Source organism: Charadrius vociferus, unplaced genomic scaffold (assembly GCF_000708025.1).
Source record: "Charadrius vociferus isolate BGI_N301 unplaced genomic scaffold, ASM70802v2 scaffold436, whole genome shotgun sequence".
In the NCBI taxonomy this organism is placed as follows: domain Eukaryota; kingdom Metazoa; phylum Chordata; class Aves; order Charadriiformes; family Charadriidae; genus Charadrius; species Charadrius vociferus.
This window is the reverse complement of record NW_009649187.1, coordinates 6,787,474-6,803,851: the sequence shown is the minus strand read 5'-3', so window position 1 is coordinate 6,803,851 and position 16,378 is coordinate 6,787,474. Positions and strand designations below refer to the sequence as shown.

Sequence of the window (16,378 nt, the reverse complement as noted above, 5' to 3'; positions counted from 1 at the left end):
CCCTTTCGGTTGGTTTACCAAGACGTAGTTCTAGCAAATACGAGATGAAGGGTGGGAAATGACTTTTGGAATTTGTGGGTTACCACTAGTGGGTTTTGTGATATGGCAAGACCTCTTCTGCTTGGGTACTGTAAGTATTTCATGTCATCCATTTCTTTACAGGGTTTGCTGGCACTCCAGGCTACCTCTCCCCCGAAGTCTTAAGAAAAGATCCTTATGGAAAACCAGTGGATATATGGGCATGTGGTAAGATTCTGTCAAAACGTTTTACACTTGAACAACATGGTTTCATGTAGAAGAGCAATTCCTTATAACCTATTGCTGGGAGGGTGCGTAGTGCTCCTTCTTGTTGGGTGGGGAGATGAAGGCTCACTTGAGGATAAACACCTTGTGTAGATGGAGTTAATACTGGAGCCTGAACTCATTTGATTCTGGCTCCTAATCCTTTCCTCAGGCCATCTATCAGATGTTTGAGAGTCAAGAGATAGGACCTGTCTATGCTTTTGAGTCAGTTGTTTAGATAACTGTAGCAATTTCCTATTATACTATGTAGAAGATGAAATACTGAAGAGAGCTGATTTTTTAAAGAGGAAAATTGAACTGTAAATGTATCTGGGACCAATAAGTTTAAAGATATGTGATATCAGTGTTGCCTGACACAGACTAAATGGTTCTCTGCAGGCCAGGAGTGTTAGCTTTGTCAGTGGCACTTTTGTCCCAAGACCATGCACAATAAGCATCTAAAAATCTAGTCCTTCCTAAAAAATCCCTTGCTGCCCAGCAACCCCAGGGGATGTGGCTTCATTTTATTCTGAGAGGAGCTGGGAGTTGTGGCTCACCAGCCATTATAGCCGGAGAAGGGTAGAAGGACATCATGTACCTTGTTCTAGCTCCTGGCAGCTGGTGTTGAGCTGAGAGTGAGGATCAGCAGAGGAGACGTTTGTACTGCCTTTTTCTACCTCGTAAGGCTAAATATGATGGCAAATGCAGATACAGAGCAATCATTGCCTTGGGGGCTGTCAAGAGGGAAGAAAGGGGCTGAAGGAATAATTGGCGTGTTAGCCTAACCATAGTGTATCTGTGTCTCTCCCTCCCAGGAGTGATTCTGTACATATTGCTAGTGGGGTACCCTCCCTTTTGGGATGAAGATCAGCACAAACTCTATCAGCAGATCAAAGCCGGAGCCTATGACGTAAGGGCACTTTCTTGCTGAGTACCTGCATGGGTGTAGAAGCCATCCAAAACATGGCACTATCTTACTTGGTGTCCAGCAGCAGGCCCCAAGCTACTGTGCAAAGTGACGTTTGGCGTGTTCATACACCTCGTTGTCTTCACTGCCTGGGATACAGAAAGGATATGTGAAAAGCATCACAGTGGGCACCAAAACGTTGCTGGTCATTAGGGAAATGCAGATGGTGGGAAATGCTGTCTTCTGGTGCATTTACCACAAAGTGCTGCAGATGTAGCCAATGCTAACTCTTTCAGAGGAGCGGAGGGAAGGGAGAATGCAGGAGCCTGTCTTTATCAAGGCCTAATTAAAAGTAAGGGGAAGTAATCTGTAGAATAATAGCTTAAATTATGGTCTCTGGTCTCCTTGGTGCCATAGTGGAATTGCTTCCAGCCATGGAAAGCGTGGAGCCCAGTGAGAAGATTGAATGGCAGGGGCCTTTGGAGGGGTGGCTTTGTGGTGGGGATCAGCGTGGTGGGTTGGAGGCTCTGGTAAAAAGCCAAGCAGTTCATGGAACAGTTCTCATAGCATGGCAAAACTGAGGTGTAAATAGGTGCCTGGAGGAGAGGAATAGCAAGGAGGTTGGTACTGGGGAGCAAAGGTGTTGTAAAATGTAATTTGGGTACCACAGCTTGAATGTTTGGCATGAATTCTTCCACGTAAGGAGAGGCTCAGGAGGGAAGAAGGAACTCCTGGAAATCCCAGCTGAAAGCCTGTGGGTATGAATATCAAAAGGAAGTTGGGGAGTTAATTTGGTAGACAGTCTGGGGAGTTACTTTTGTAGACAGTCTTGTGCGTTGTATTTACAAAAAAAAAAAAAAAAAAGTAGCAAGGGTTCTGCTGGATCCCAGTTACCTCCCAGCTTCTGTGCCTGAGACCATGAGAGCGGCTGTACTGGTGAGAACAAAGGTCTGCCTAACCCCGTGTCCTGGCTCAGTGGCTTCCTGAGTGAAAGAAAAGTGATGTCTTTGTACTTGATAGCCTTAAATGGACTTGTGTTCTTCTCTTGCCTTCCTGCCCCTCTTGTTTCTGTGTTGCTTGTTCTCATTTGAAGTGTTTTTGCACTAATCATATCGATGGGGATTTTCAAAGTACTTCAGGGGTTAAACGTCTAACTCTGTAAGTCATGAGGAGTGAAGTGCCTGATGCCTCCTATCTACCTGTTGTTTTTGAATTCTTACCTATAATGAACAAGTTGCAATAGATTCCTCCCCTGTTTTGCCTGGTAGAAAACAGCTCCAGTCTTACTGGTGTGCCTGCCCTTGGTGTCCTTACCCCAGCACCGAGAATGCACTGGACTGGTCTGCTGGTATCTCTTGACTGTAAAGAAAGTGGCAACTGTGAACTGGACTTTGTGCTGTTGGGTAGGGGTTTTGCAAGGCGTTACCATGAATGCTTCAGTGTTGGGGTGTGGGGGGATTGTCCTGGCTGAAAGCTCAATATCATAATTTTTGACTAGTCTCTTGAAATGTTTGCAGAACAAATTGTATAATGCTGTGTTGATGCCTGAGAATGCAGAAATAAGATTTATATGTAAATCAAATATGGTGGGTGTATATTTATGATGCTGCTGAGCAAAGCAGAAAATGCAGGAGAAGAGAGATGGGATAAACTTTTTCTAAATGTTGTAGTACTGTAAGGAAATGTGTCAGGATAGATCGGTCTTCCCCCCCCACTTAAAGACAGGGACTTTTATCCCAACAGCACATTTCTTTCTGTTCTCAAGTTCACCTGTATTTGTACAGTAGAATCATAGGAGTGAGACGTACTGCATTTAATCTCAGCATGCTGTCACCTCGACCACATGCAAGCATCTGGAGGATGGTGTAAATATCTCATCTTTATCATTACTGGAATTATAGGAGAGAGCAGTTACCCCTCATGGATGATCAGCAACTGAAATACTTCAGATTCTTTGTTTCCATTCTTCTGTATTCCCATCCGCTATTACGTCTCTCTTGCTCCCCATGTAATGATTTCTGGTATGGTAGGTGCTTGCTAACAACTTGCTGGTGGGTTGCTACACCTAAGTGACTGGTATTGTTCCAGGATATTGTGCTTTACGGTGGGGGAAAGTGTACCTGATGGGATGTTCTCTGTTAGTGGTTTTTGCTTTCACGAGGTTTTGCTGTAGTTAAGTGTTTGTGATTTTGCATATGCTGTTACAGCTTTTTAGCGTGCTGGAGAAAGAGCAAGGTGGGGTAAAAAAGGTAGTGCTTGTGTTTTTCATGTCATAACTCAGTTTAAAAGATCTGTGACTACTTTTTTGACTGTTGAGTGTGAAAGAAATTCAAAGGTCTGAGTGATTCTTAAAAGGCTTTTAAGCCGTTAATCTTCCTGCCTGTGTCTGGTGAATGGTACAGGTGTGCCCTGCTGTCTGGTACCGTTCATTTGCTGGATTCTGTATGATTTTTGTTCAGCCTGGGTTTTCACAAAAAATGATGGGTTTTGCAAATGTTGGCCCTGCTATCAAAAGGGCAAAAGCTGGAATTCAGCTGTGCTGGAGGGAGAATCTCCTCTGCTAGTAGAAGATATTTTCAGTTCATCATCTTTTCCTTCTTCCTCTTTCAGTTCCCATCACCTGAGTGGGACACTGTGACTCCTGAAGCAAAGAATTTGATCAACCAGATGCTGACAATAAATCCAGCAAAGCGCATCACAGCTGACCAGGCTCTCAAACATCCATGGGTCTGCGTAAGTGTTTTCCTCTGTTACAGATTGATTTCTGGTTTACCCTGAACTGACATGTCAAGAAGACTTAGTTGCAGAGGAACCCAGAATATTTTAAGCATTTCAAATTGTGATTTTTTTTAAATTTTTTTTTTTTTTGGAGGCTGACCTTATACAAGCCGACTTTGTCATGCTGTGGTGCTTTTATTGCCACTGTACAAAAAAAAAAATATCCCTTATTCTTTTAGAGGTTTTGTGAATGCCCATAATTTCTGGTTTTCCCCATGTCTCCTGTTCTAATCCATATTATCCAAAAGTCTCAGATGGCGCTTGGCATCAGATAAAATATTTTAGGATTATTTTGTTCTTCATCTCTACTTCAGTTTATCACATTGCATCTTTACAGTGTTGGAACATTTCTGCTGTGCTGCAGCTTAACTGGCTGTAAACTTGAAATCAGCAAAAAAATCTTTTGCTGTAGTAGTTTCTGCCTTGCCAGACCCCACACATGAAAAATACTTATCTTTTGCAAAGTTGGCAAGGAAATCCCAGAATGCAGATGGGAGCGGTTGTAGGGGAGGGCAGCAGTGGTGCACTTTTATCTCTGCAGGATGCAGTAGTTCCACCTAAGTCTAACCAGATGCTCTTGTAATACCATCACATACTTCTGCGTTCTAGGATGTGTCTAGTGTGTTCCTTCACTCATTTGTTATTGAGAAACCGTGGTGGTGTTTTCCTTCTGCCACAAACCGACAAATTAGGAATTTAAGCTTACTTATGTGAACATCTGTGTAACAGGAGTGTAGTGCCTCCTTTTAAGTGATGCAAGGTCCTTGGAAGTCAAAGCTTCGCACTAGCTGAGACTTTACATCTCTGTTGTTTTTTTTTCTCCTTGCATGCTTGTAATCAATAGCAGTTCCTGTGTATTTAACTTTTGTCCCAGTGCCTGTAACCAAAACCGTATATATTACGATAGCTCACTCCCTGTGGCAACATAATATAGAACAGTTCAAGAGAGGCTTTCCTTCTCTGAGTTATGGGGGGTTTGATTTCACTTCACAGCCATTTCAGCCTCTCGCCCAAACTGCCTCCTGTTGAGTCTGTTGTTTCCATTTGCTCTGCAGTCTCTGTGTGTGCAACGTACATTTTCTTTCTCGTGATGTATTCCTCCTCTGAAGTAAACGTGGTAGGAAATGTTAGAAGTTTATCTGAGACGCTAAGTTTGTTAGCATCACTGAACTTTTGAAGTTCTTATAAGTCTGCATTGAACAACTGGACATCACTGTGACTCCTAAAGAAGCTGGATGAACAGTGACCACCAGAGTTGTTAGAGGACAGTTTAGCTACATTCTCCTTCCGCACTGCCGTGTGTGCTGCAGCAGATGACCAGCTTTGACAACAGGATCAAAGCAGAGACTTCCCATGAAACTAGATGAATATGAGCATGATTTACAGTTCTTTTGGGTATTGCAGAATTTTTTCCAAGCAGGAGAAGGGTAATGGAGGGTTTGTACATGCTGATCTGCCAAGTTAATAATTCACCCACTGTCCTTGTAAAGGGAATTCAGGTTTGTGGCTCTATGCAAGAGCAACAGCTACTTTGGCATCAGTCTCTGGTTTCCTCATGTGCTCTAAATGCCTGGCACCATCAGTCTCTGGTTTCCTCATGTGCTCTTGATGACTGGCAACGCTTCTGGGAAGTTCTCTTTTTGCAGCTGATGGGAACCCCATCTACTGTGGGTGACAAGTATGTGTCACTGGCTAGAGGTTATGTTCAGGTTTTTGCATTGGTACAATAGGGCTATATGATCTTTTGTCTTACACGCTGAAAATTGATTTCTGCAAAACTGATGCAAAGATGCTGAGGCCTCTGCTATAGTCAAGCAGTTATATTCAGGGAGTTGCCCTGTCCGGGAAGGCTACCGCTTACTAGTGTTCACTTACTACTTGGAATGTCCCCTTAGAGCAGTAACTAATGCAACTCAGAACTTTTCTGTAGTGCCTCTAACTCAGTCCCCCCATGGGTATGCTTGTTCATTTGACTTTATCTTCTTACCGTCTTGACCCATTTGTCTGCCTGAGAGATAGGGAGCATTGATTCTCACCTGTACCTCAATCATAGAGTTTCTTGGGCACAGTCCTGTAATTGCCAACCTTGACTTAACACGTCTTGCTGTATTGGGAAGTTCTTAAGTTACAAACCAGTTGCAGTGTTTTGCAGCCATGCAGTGGTGAGAGGCTTGGCCGTGTCAGCTTGCATGTCACGGTTGTGTGCAAGTGGAGCGAACCCCCCTGGCCGATTCGGTTAGGGTATGTTCTTGATCTTTTGCTCTTCCTGTTTTTCAGCAACGATCCACTGTCGCTTCGATGATGCACAGGCAGGAGACTGTGGAATGCTTGAGAAAGTTCAATGCTAGAAGGAAGCTAAAGGTAAGTATATGTTAGTTTGCCTTAAGTTTGTTTTTAATCCTCCGCACTTGAGGTTAATGCCTTCCTAGCCACAATATTTTTTTTATGATCATCTCACTAATGTTAGTGAAGTACCTTATGTGGTGCTCAGGTACAAGGTACGGAAGTAGTGCGTGGAGAAGCTGGGTAGTTTCTGTCTCCAAAGCTGTAAGTTTCCCATGCATCTTCTGCTACGTAACTACCCCTTCTACTTTCTGCAAGAGAGTTGAAATAGAGTAACTGGTTCTTAAATCTCGGTGCTTTTAGTTCTGATCACTCTCTGCCTCCCAGTAATAGTGTACCAGTTGCATGTAGCTAGGGCAAAGTCTCTGGCCTCTGCATGAAGCAGCTATTTGAAAGCTAGGAAGCAGCTATGTGTCTAAGCACAACTCTTAGTGCCGTTTTAGATTACCTAGGCTATCCTGCCTGGCCTCTAGCTGCTGCTCTAGAGAGGCAGGGCTCCGAACGGTCCCATCTCAGGTCCAACAGCCACGTGTGGGAATCCTGGATACACTAGGACTTTCCAGGGTAGCATTGGGATACCTCTGCTTTGGCACCTGATGCTCTGTGTTCTCCGTGGGTCAGCCCAGACCCTTTCTGAAGTGAGTGACACTGTCTGTTATTCCTGCTTTCTCTTCCCCACAGGGTGCAATCCTCACAACGATGCTTGTGTCTCGGAACTTTTCAGGTAAGGTCTCTCTCTTCCCATCCCTTCTTTTGATTTTGTTTTGTGTGAGTGAGTCGGGATATTTTAACCATTTTGTGGTTGAGTAGAAGGGGAGAAACATGCTCACAATTCATCATGGTGTAATAGTGGACACTTTGCCTTGGCGGGTGACCAGTGTGAAATAGGAAGTGATTTTTTGAGGAGGAGCACATGGTGCTATAGTCTGGTGTAAAACAGAAATAAAGTCAGCTGCCACGATCCTTTCGTGATACTTTGTTATCAGATTATTTTTGGGAAATTCTAGCTGGCATTTGTTAGCTTTCCCATCTGAAACCAGGAGTCAAGAACTCTTATTAGATAGCAGTGATTCCTTTACACCTGAGGCAGGGACGCAGGGCAAGTAATAATATTGGTGAGAACAGGGATGGGAGCTATTTGGGTATTGTATTACTTTGAGTCATCAAAAATGGATCTGAAGCATCTGGCTATTAGAGTCTTCCTTCTTGGAGTCTCAGAATTGGTTTTCATCCTTTTAAGCTTAATAACTGGTAGTCTGGCTCCCACCCAACTGCATTACGTAGTGCACTTACTGAAAATGCAAATCTCAACATGCAAATCAGTGCTTTTTGGAAGATGATTGTCTTGTCTCAGCACATCTAGGTGATGCAGTCTTATCTGTGTTCATTTCCCTTTGGGTGGAAAACCTCTATTTGCAAGTGCTTTCAGTTTATGGGTTTGTTTGCTTTCTTCTCCCTCTTTGACATTATTTTTTTTTCCTCTTTTAAAAAGGGCAATCATTGAATGCATGAGTCAGATTTTTATTGGACATGACTACAGTTACTTTCAAGTGAAAGTCTGCTGTATGGATTATAGGTGATGATGAATGAAATGGAAGTGTAATTATTTCATCTGGCCATTTACTAATGGTGGATACCAAAACTTATATTCTGGGTGATGTTACAATAAACTTGTAATTTGAATGAAAACCTCTGTGAAACAATTATCCCAACATTTAAAGTGCTCATTCATGCATGCATTCTGTTGTGAAATCAAGGCAGAATTTTTAACCTCCTGTACAAGGTGATTTTTTAAAAAAACAAAAGGATGCGAAATCAAGCTACAATTAAGGGACAACCTTTAGGAACTTCAGAACAGTTTTTCCTTGTTTCTTGCTTTCAGGTGAACCTGTGCCAATATGTTGGGACTACTTTGTCGCTACAGCAATTTTTCTGTACTGCATTTCTGATAGTTTGGCCTTAAAGGGCCAGAACTATTTTCTCCATTCACCTGTCCCAGGATATTACAGGACTTAAAAAATTATATGTTGTTTTCTGATAATGACTCTGAAATGACTGTTTGAGGAGCTATGGCACAACAACAGGGCTTCTGTGGACTGTACGAAATGTAACATTTTCTTGGGCTTTCTGCTGGTATGAATGGGTTTTGATCTATTCACACAGCTAGTTTTTATTTCACTTAATTGATGATTCCGAAATGGTGAGTTGTTTTGGTGTGTTTTTTTTTTTTTAAACAGCAGTTTTGGATTCATTTTTAGTCTGCAAATGTTGTCACTTCTAATGAAGCTGCAGAAGTGCTTGGGTAAGAAAATCTCGTGTGGCCCAGATTTTGAGTACATGAAATGCCTGAGAGAAGGGTTCTTCTTAATGGTGTGTGACCTATACATCCACTTATTCCCTGAGCTAGTATCGAGGAGGAAAGGGCTTGCTCTGCTCATTCTTCTCTGTCTCAAGGGCTGAAGCTGCTGGATCCGCTTCAGTTAACAGCTGAAGAAAAGGAAATCCTAGGTGGCCCATAGTGAGCGCAGGGTTCTCAGTATCACTGAGTTCTGCTTTGAATATAAGCTGTGATCCCAGGGAATGAGATGCTCTGAATAACTGTCCAGAAAGAAATGTTGTGAATATAGATGCAAAGCATTTATAGCCTCTGCGGACAGAAGCTATTCCTAATGTTTTGAAAGCGGGAAGATCAGCTACTCTTGTTTTCTTTGTGGGACTGTGTGTCATATGAGCTTGACTTTTTTTAATTTATTTTTTTTTAAATTTACTTAGGTTTATTTAATTGTTGCAGTTGAAATACGTAAATCTGCTGGAATTGAAGAATAAATGCATGCTAACCGAAAGTAAAACGTTCTAAAGTCTGTGTAGAGCTCAGACTTTTCCTATCATGACAGGTCACCTAACTGTGCTTGAAAAGTTCCAAAATAGTACTTGCTTCTTTTGCTAAAGACCTTAAGGGTTTTTTATTTTCCCTAATTGGGTGACACTGTTTTGTGGGCCTCTAAAAGCCCCATTCCCAGCAGACAGGGAACTGGATTTATGAAGAGAGAAGCTTCTTCCTGTCTGGGGATGAGATCTTCTAAAAGCTTCTTCACAGATGTTGTGAACCAAGAGGAAAATGAAGGCTCATGTGACCCTGGTATCAATTAATTAGGCGTGATAGTACTATCTGCAGGAAATATGAGAAGACTTCTTTAATCCTGTTGTCATTAGTGTCTCTGCTGTCACACATTTTGTAATGTGGAGTTCCTTCATTTGACAGTGTGATTTTAGCTTGTGACAAATTGTATGCTGAATGGGTTTATGGCAGTACTCTTTCTCTTTTATTCCCATTAAAAAAAAAAATCTTACTTTACAAAGAAAAAAAAAAAAGCTTCAGTTGTTTTATGAGTAATCTGTGGCTTTCTTGGGGCCTTTTGCCCTGGGGTCAGTTCCTAAAGATAAAAGAACGTGATCTGGCTCCTTTCCCCAGTTATAGTATATTCAACAATTTAATACTCGCCGTTTGTGGTTCTTTTAGAAGATTGTATCTCAGGTCAGCCATAGGCTATTTGTTAAAAGCAGATACAGTTGCACTCCTTTCAGTATAAGTCAGGAAACTGAGACCTGGTTATAATAAGGGGTTTTGTAGCTTCTGTCTGCACTCTGGTAGGTGTTCATTCAGCTGCGAGAGAGAACATTGCAATCTAAACTTCACAGTGGGGCCTTTAGAGTCACACCAGGGTATACACAGGATGATTTGGATGCTCACAGCTTTTGATGTTCAGATGATCCAAGCAAACACTGATTTCATCTGCGTTCACTTACAGAATACAGAAGTACAGTCAGGTAAATCAATTGATTAGATCATATGCAAGAAACTCCTAAATCACCTTCTGAGAAGTAAATGTAAATTCATTGGAGAAAGTTGGCAAGGTTTTCAGGGATTCCCAATAGCTGAAGTATTTAAGGGTGCAAGTAAGCCTCCTATATGCTGAGTGAAAGGATAGACAAAATTGGGTTTCATCTTAGAAACAGCCATCTTCACAAAGTGCTGAGAAGTTGCTTTTCTCCATAAGTTAGTTTTTATGCAAGACTTACTAGTGGACTACATGAAATTTTTAGTACTGTTTTCCTAACTGGACTGCAGCTGTTAATTTGGGGAGTTGTTGTTCAACAAGCTTTCACACTCTGTGAAGTTCACTTCTCTCAAGTGGTTCAGCAGAAGCCCTGTGTTCAAAATAGATCCTAAGGCAGATATTGCAGGTAATTAAGCCTTATGCCCAAAACCTCTATCTTTAACTGATGCTGAGCTTTTTACTTGGGAATTGTCGCTGCATGCTCAAGTCAGTTTTGTGAAGGAGCTGTTATGGCAGCTTGGGACAATAGCTGGAATTCATTACATTACAGATCCTTATTAACTCTCTGATATGCAGTTTTTGGGTTGAGAGAGGCTGGAGGCAGACCCAAGGAGCAGAGTGCTTTCTGACTAAGTAAAGAAGGGCTGAATATGCTCTGCATGTTTGGTATAACTTGTACAGAGATGTCTTTGAGCTGACTAAAAAGCAAGAAGGAAGAAATAATACTAATACTGAAATATTTCACTGTCCCATTATAACTGCCTTCCAGAAGAAACTGAATTTTTGCTATTTTGTGTGTGTATACATATATATTTATACTCAGATTGGCATTTGGGTTCTTTCCTTTAACCAAAGTAAAGTTAAAACTGTGCAAGTAATATATTTGAAGTTTCTGCTATGCTGTGTTGGTTATGTAGATACTCATTCAGGACCAGAAATTTGTATCACCTGACTCCTGTGAACACTAACCTTCTAGTGTGAATTCAAAGGATGAAAATATGGAGGGAAAAATGTATCAAGATGTTTCCTGAGAGCTTTGAATAAATGAGTATGAGATCACAGGGAACCACATTTCCTAAGCAGAAGATGAGGTCAAATTTAATGAAGAATTAAGTTGGTTTTCAGTGATTTCTCTCTACTGAGTTGCTTAGGAAACAGGCAGGGGTTTCAGAGAATGGTGCTCAACCCCTACGGTGGGGACCTGCTGAAGTAGTGTACTTCAGTAAGTAAACTTCCATTTTGCAGCTTCCTAGAATCATGTGGATGTTATTGCTGCATTTAAATGTTTATCATTATCACCCGACAGTCTAATTTATTATCAAAAGTGGATTTAAATTATTATAATAATTCCCTTTACTTTTATCTTCCTCTCTCTAAAGTTCAGGAAAACTCTATGAATGCCTTATCTTGTGGTGTTTGCCCTTCACCCCTTCATTTCTTGGTTTGTCAGGAAATGGAGGGGGTTTTGTGATACTGCAAGAGAATTGCTCTCATTTTTATCAACTCTTGAATTTGGGATGGACTGCTGGAGCATTCAGCCTCGAAAGTCTAGGGTGGGTGTTAAGACTGTTTCGAGCCTTTAAGGTTCTGCTCCTGTTTGTGTGTGTACATATGCATACCTGCAAAGAGAGTGTCTTTTGGGATGTGAAATTTCTGTATTGGCGGAAAGGTGTTTGAAAGCATTAATTGAAATGTCACAAACTGTCCAACTGGGTCCTCTTTTCTGGCTTTTTTGTACATAGTCTTTCTGGAGAATGTTGTGGTTTTCTGAGGCTGGCAGAGGCAAAAAAAGCGGAAAGAAATCACCGGGTTCCCACACAATTTCTCCATTATTCACCACCGGGAGAACTGGGAGCTCTGTGGCTCAGGCCAAGAGGACGCCACTGGGTCGTGTATTTCAGGCTTTAGTTTTAATGAATGCTCCCTCTTTTAATCTTTCTCTGAAAACCATTGCGGCATGTCTGGGAGATGGATCCGTATCTTCAAAGACTATCTACCCTTGAGATTTTCCCAAAGCTTTGGAAGTCTGTGCACAGTGCTAGCTATTGGCTCTGCTTGGTGAGATGAATTGATAGGAAAGAAAGCGTCTGCTGTGTCTAGAGATCCTGTAGGTCCAGATCACGTAATGGCTTACATTGCTTACTGGTTTGGGGTTTTTACCTGCCTTTTCCACCTAGTTCTGCCTTTCTCTCTCTGCTTGTTTTAAAAAGAGTATTTTGAAGTATCTGACTGCTTTTCATGACCCTTTGTTTATCCTGTAGCAGTTCTTTGAACACACTCTAGTGTGGTTGAGGAACAGAAGCCCTTGTGGAAGGCGTTTCATAGAGGGGGGAGATGTTAAATGTTGCTGCTTGTCTATTGCTCAGGTACGTTTCTGGAACAGTGGTGTCATTTAGGGGGCGGAAGGAGTTAATAGTAAAGCAGGGCTAAAAAAAAATTAAATAAATCCACTTTTCAGCAATAGAAAGAGTCCATGCTGTAAATTCTGCCAGGCAGTTATCCCATGCAAATAGGTTGTCTTTGTATTGGTCTTTCAGTGCATAGCGTTCCTGTGCAATTGTTATTACAGCAAGTTGCATAGCAAGTCACTGGGGAATCTAAGAGCAAGGGGACTGCTGAGACAGAAACCAAAGTGAGGGTAGAGAACAGAAGACAACTCCCCTCTCTTCTGTGAAATCACTGTCCTGTTTTTAAATGGCTGCTGCTAGAGTGACTTGTGCCTAAATAGCCTTTGTGACAGAGAATTAAGCATCAGTCTTTGCTTCATCTTGTCTTTAATAGAGAAATGTTCTTGAAGTGACACTGTATTCATGGGCATTGTTTGTAATAGTAGCCAGAGGTGCCTCTTCATGGCTATATACTGACTCTTAGCTGGTTTTTGGTGAGCCCCTGGAGTGACATCAAGTTGAGAATTAGTTAATCTGACTTTCTTTGAACTGAGAATATGAGGACAATTCGCAACTCTATGTCATTGGGAATTCTGTGTTGGTATGATATGATTTTTATTTTAATAATCAAGTCTCAGCAAAGTCCAAAATTCTTCATGGTGTAAGTGCTTGTATTTAAAAGCTGGGTTGTCTATTAGACTTGCATCAGGGGTTGGTCAGGCTCAACAAAACCAACCTCAGTGTTATCCCTGCATCCGAAAAAATACTCTGTGGAAGCTTAACCAAGATGAGAAATGTAGCTGAGATTTGACAGCTGGGGACAGGGCAAAGCCAGGGCAGGCTGGGCAAAGGGCTGCTCTTGCTGGAAGAGGAGTGGGGCTGGCATGGGGGAGGCACTAGCCATGGCTGTGTTTGGAGTGGGTATCTTGGTTCCTCTTGGAAATTCCCTCCTCCACCGCCTCGCCTCGGCTCCGGCACATCCAGTGTCTAGTGTTTATTGCTGATGAGTTCAGCATTAGGGATTTGTGTTTCTGCCAGGACTGTGGTCCAGAGCCCAGGCTGTTGCCTGTGGCGGCCAAAACTGAGAAATGTGGGAAGAGGGAGGAATATGCGGGGAGTGTACAGGGAGGCCTTTTGTGTTTCTCTTCAGAGATTAACTGGAGGGTGTCCTGTTAAACCAGGAACAGAACTGTGCTTTTAAGCTACGGGGTTAGCAGTGTGTGCCTTTGTATCGCTTCGCTATATAGGAACTGTTAACTCCACTGAGAAGAGGGAATTTGATCCCTTTAACATTTAGAGGAAATGGGAATGATGGTGAAAATAAATATTAGTATCTCATGCCTGGAAAACTGCAGAGTTTTCCTGAACAGTAAAGAATGTGTCCTTCATGTGTCCTTAGATTTTTCCCCTCCTGTTGTCTCTGCTAAGCTGCATGTTGGGTGGTGCTGCCTGTCTTCTAAAATGATTCTTGTTACAGAAAGTCCTGTCTGTTGCTTGCTGCAGAAATTCCACTTGCATCCCCTATAATTTTGGTCTCGTAACATGTACAGGTCGATCTGTGGGTCTGCATGCTTCCCTCTCGCTTGAGGTGTCTGCAGTCATCTTTGCATGTGAATGCATTTCATGGGCTCTCCAGTTGCCCTTACAAACCACAGTATGATGCAAGGACCAAATACACCACAGACCGCGTTTCCTTCTGCAGTGCTGGGATACTGGCAGGCCTGTGGGAGAGCGGTGTGTGCAGTGCAGAGGTACGAGCAGAGGAGGGGGCCACATGGGCAGGCTGCAAGGGGAGCACTGGATCAGTGTTACGTGGCACTAGGCCACATGGAAGGGCTGTCAGCTGAATTTGCTTTAATGCCGTAGAACGTGATTTTTAGCTGTCTTTTGTCCACAAAGACAAATGTGAGCTTCTGGGGAAACTGCACAAAGTGTGAAAAATGTTGCTTCCCAGTCTGTGTCTGGGTCATTCCCAGGACATATGGTGGTGCTGTTTCCCTTCTCTGATGGTTTGGTTGTTTTTTTTTTCCACTTCAGCGATGTCCCGTTTTTGGTATTTGTGAAGTTGCTGAATCCTTTACTCCTTCTGAAGTGTTGTAAGGCCATAACAGTTTCTTTTTTTCAGCAGTTGTTGTGAGATGCCTTGATGTATATGTGGTATAAATCCTGGACCCCTTTTGACCCCATGTTCACCTTTGTCCTTCTCACTTGCATGTGGAGTCAAGCTGGTCTCCTTCATCATGCCTTGACGGTGGCAAAAACTTGTCTGTTAGGTTCAGTCTTGCAATACTTTAGTATGTGTACACTCAGCAAGGAAACTATTGCAGGGCAGATGAGTTGCTTGGGACAGCTTGCCCACCTTTACATGTGCACATTGGAGCATTGTGTTTTGACATACTGCAATCAGGAAACCTCTGCACAAGGTTCTTCCAGTGTTCTTGGATGGTTTCTGAGAGCAGGAATGAAGACAAATTCCTGGTCCAGCTTTATATTTGCATGAGGGAATAGAATTAAGAAGACCAATTCAGAAATTGTAATAAACTTATATAGGGTGCCACCTCTTTATTGTGAGGAGACACGGTAGTCATTTGCACCAGCGCAGCTGATACTGTCTAGTTAATCCATATCTGTAGGGTCATGTGGTAGGGAAGGCAGGGTGGAAAATGCTTTTGACATAAAACTTGAACAGTTGCTTGGCTATTGCAAAAACATTTTTGCTTAATGTTGCTGCTTCTAGAGAGAGACTGAGCAGCCTGTGCGTGAGTTGGTCGGCATGTCTTTGGGAGTAAAGCATTTCAACAGCCATATGAGCATTGTCTTAGGACTTGCCTTTTCTCTAGGTCTCATCTTTGCTGGAGCTAAAATCCAGATCAACTACCCATACCCGTATGCTTCCCAGCAGCTGCTTAGGAGAAGCTTATGAGTGTGTTGGTCCAGTAGATCTCTAGCATGCTGTTTACAGAAGTTGAAACAACTAAATATATTTTTCATGAGTAGGCAAGCTTTGTTTTATATCTGTTGAGGTTGTAGATGGGCACTTACTGTTGACAGTCGTTGTCAACATACACTTTTCTGTAATAGATGGAGCAGCTCCATCATCAGTCCCAAGTGTGCCTTCTGCCAGATATTTGTTGTGGGCTCCCTGTCTGTGCTTATCATGCTCTCACTTTCATTGCTAGTGCCAGTTGTTCAAGTTAAGCACACCAGAACATCTTTATCTTTCAGTGAAGAAATTCAGCCTAGTTCCTGTGTCTTTTCTCATTCTCTCTTTTTTTTTTTTTAAACAGTTATCAGATGCTGCCTTTTGCACTTCTCCAGTCTCTTCCTTTCAGCTATCCAGATGGTTCAACAGAGTAACTGTGAATAACAGTAATTAGGAGCCCTCTGTGTTGTCAGTGCCCCCTTTATAAGCAAAGGCTATTATGTGAATAACTGCACTTGAGGGTAAAGCCTTTATCCCGTTGCAAAAATCTGGCAGATTTCTTTAGCTTTTCCCCCTGTAACAGTTGGCACTGGATCGAGTCACAGCGTGTGAGTGGAGGATTGAAACAGAGGAGCTCTAAAGTCTCATTTCAGACTTGATCTTCCTGAGATGGTGAAAGTGGGAGCATTTTTGCCTAATTAGGTGAACAGTAGATAGGATGGGTGACCCTCTGCTATCAGGATGGATTTGATGAGTGACTTGGCCTTATTTTCCAGGTCTCTTGCTCTTAGAGAGGAGTTAGCAGGATGGTTGTCCTTCTGAAGTCTTGTGTGGTTTTGAGGGAAGCAGGGAGAGAGAGAGAGAGAGTGAGAGAGAGAGAGAATAGTCTTGAAACCAAAATCTGACCTACTTCTGCTTC

General features: G+C 42.5%; 1 protein-coding gene across 1 annotated transcript in view; it reads left to right on the top strand.

The window, feature by feature from the left end:
- Positions 1 to 16,378, top strand: part of CAMK2G (calcium/calmodulin-dependent protein kinase II gamma) — a 123,255-nt gene that overhangs the window by 79,555 nt on the left and 27,322 nt on the right. The window contains exons 9-13 of the mRNA XM_009888839.1: positions 163 to 246; positions 1,098 to 1,192; positions 3,800 to 3,922; positions 6,245 to 6,328; positions 6,992 to 7,034. Coding sequence (XP_009887141.1) covers positions 163 to 246; positions 1,098 to 1,192; positions 3,800 to 3,922; positions 6,245 to 6,328; positions 6,992 to 7,034 — 429 coding nt within the window. The remainder of the gene's footprint in view (positions 1 to 162; positions 247 to 1,097; positions 1,193 to 3,799; positions 3,923 to 6,244; positions 6,329 to 6,991; positions 7,035 to 16,378) is intronic.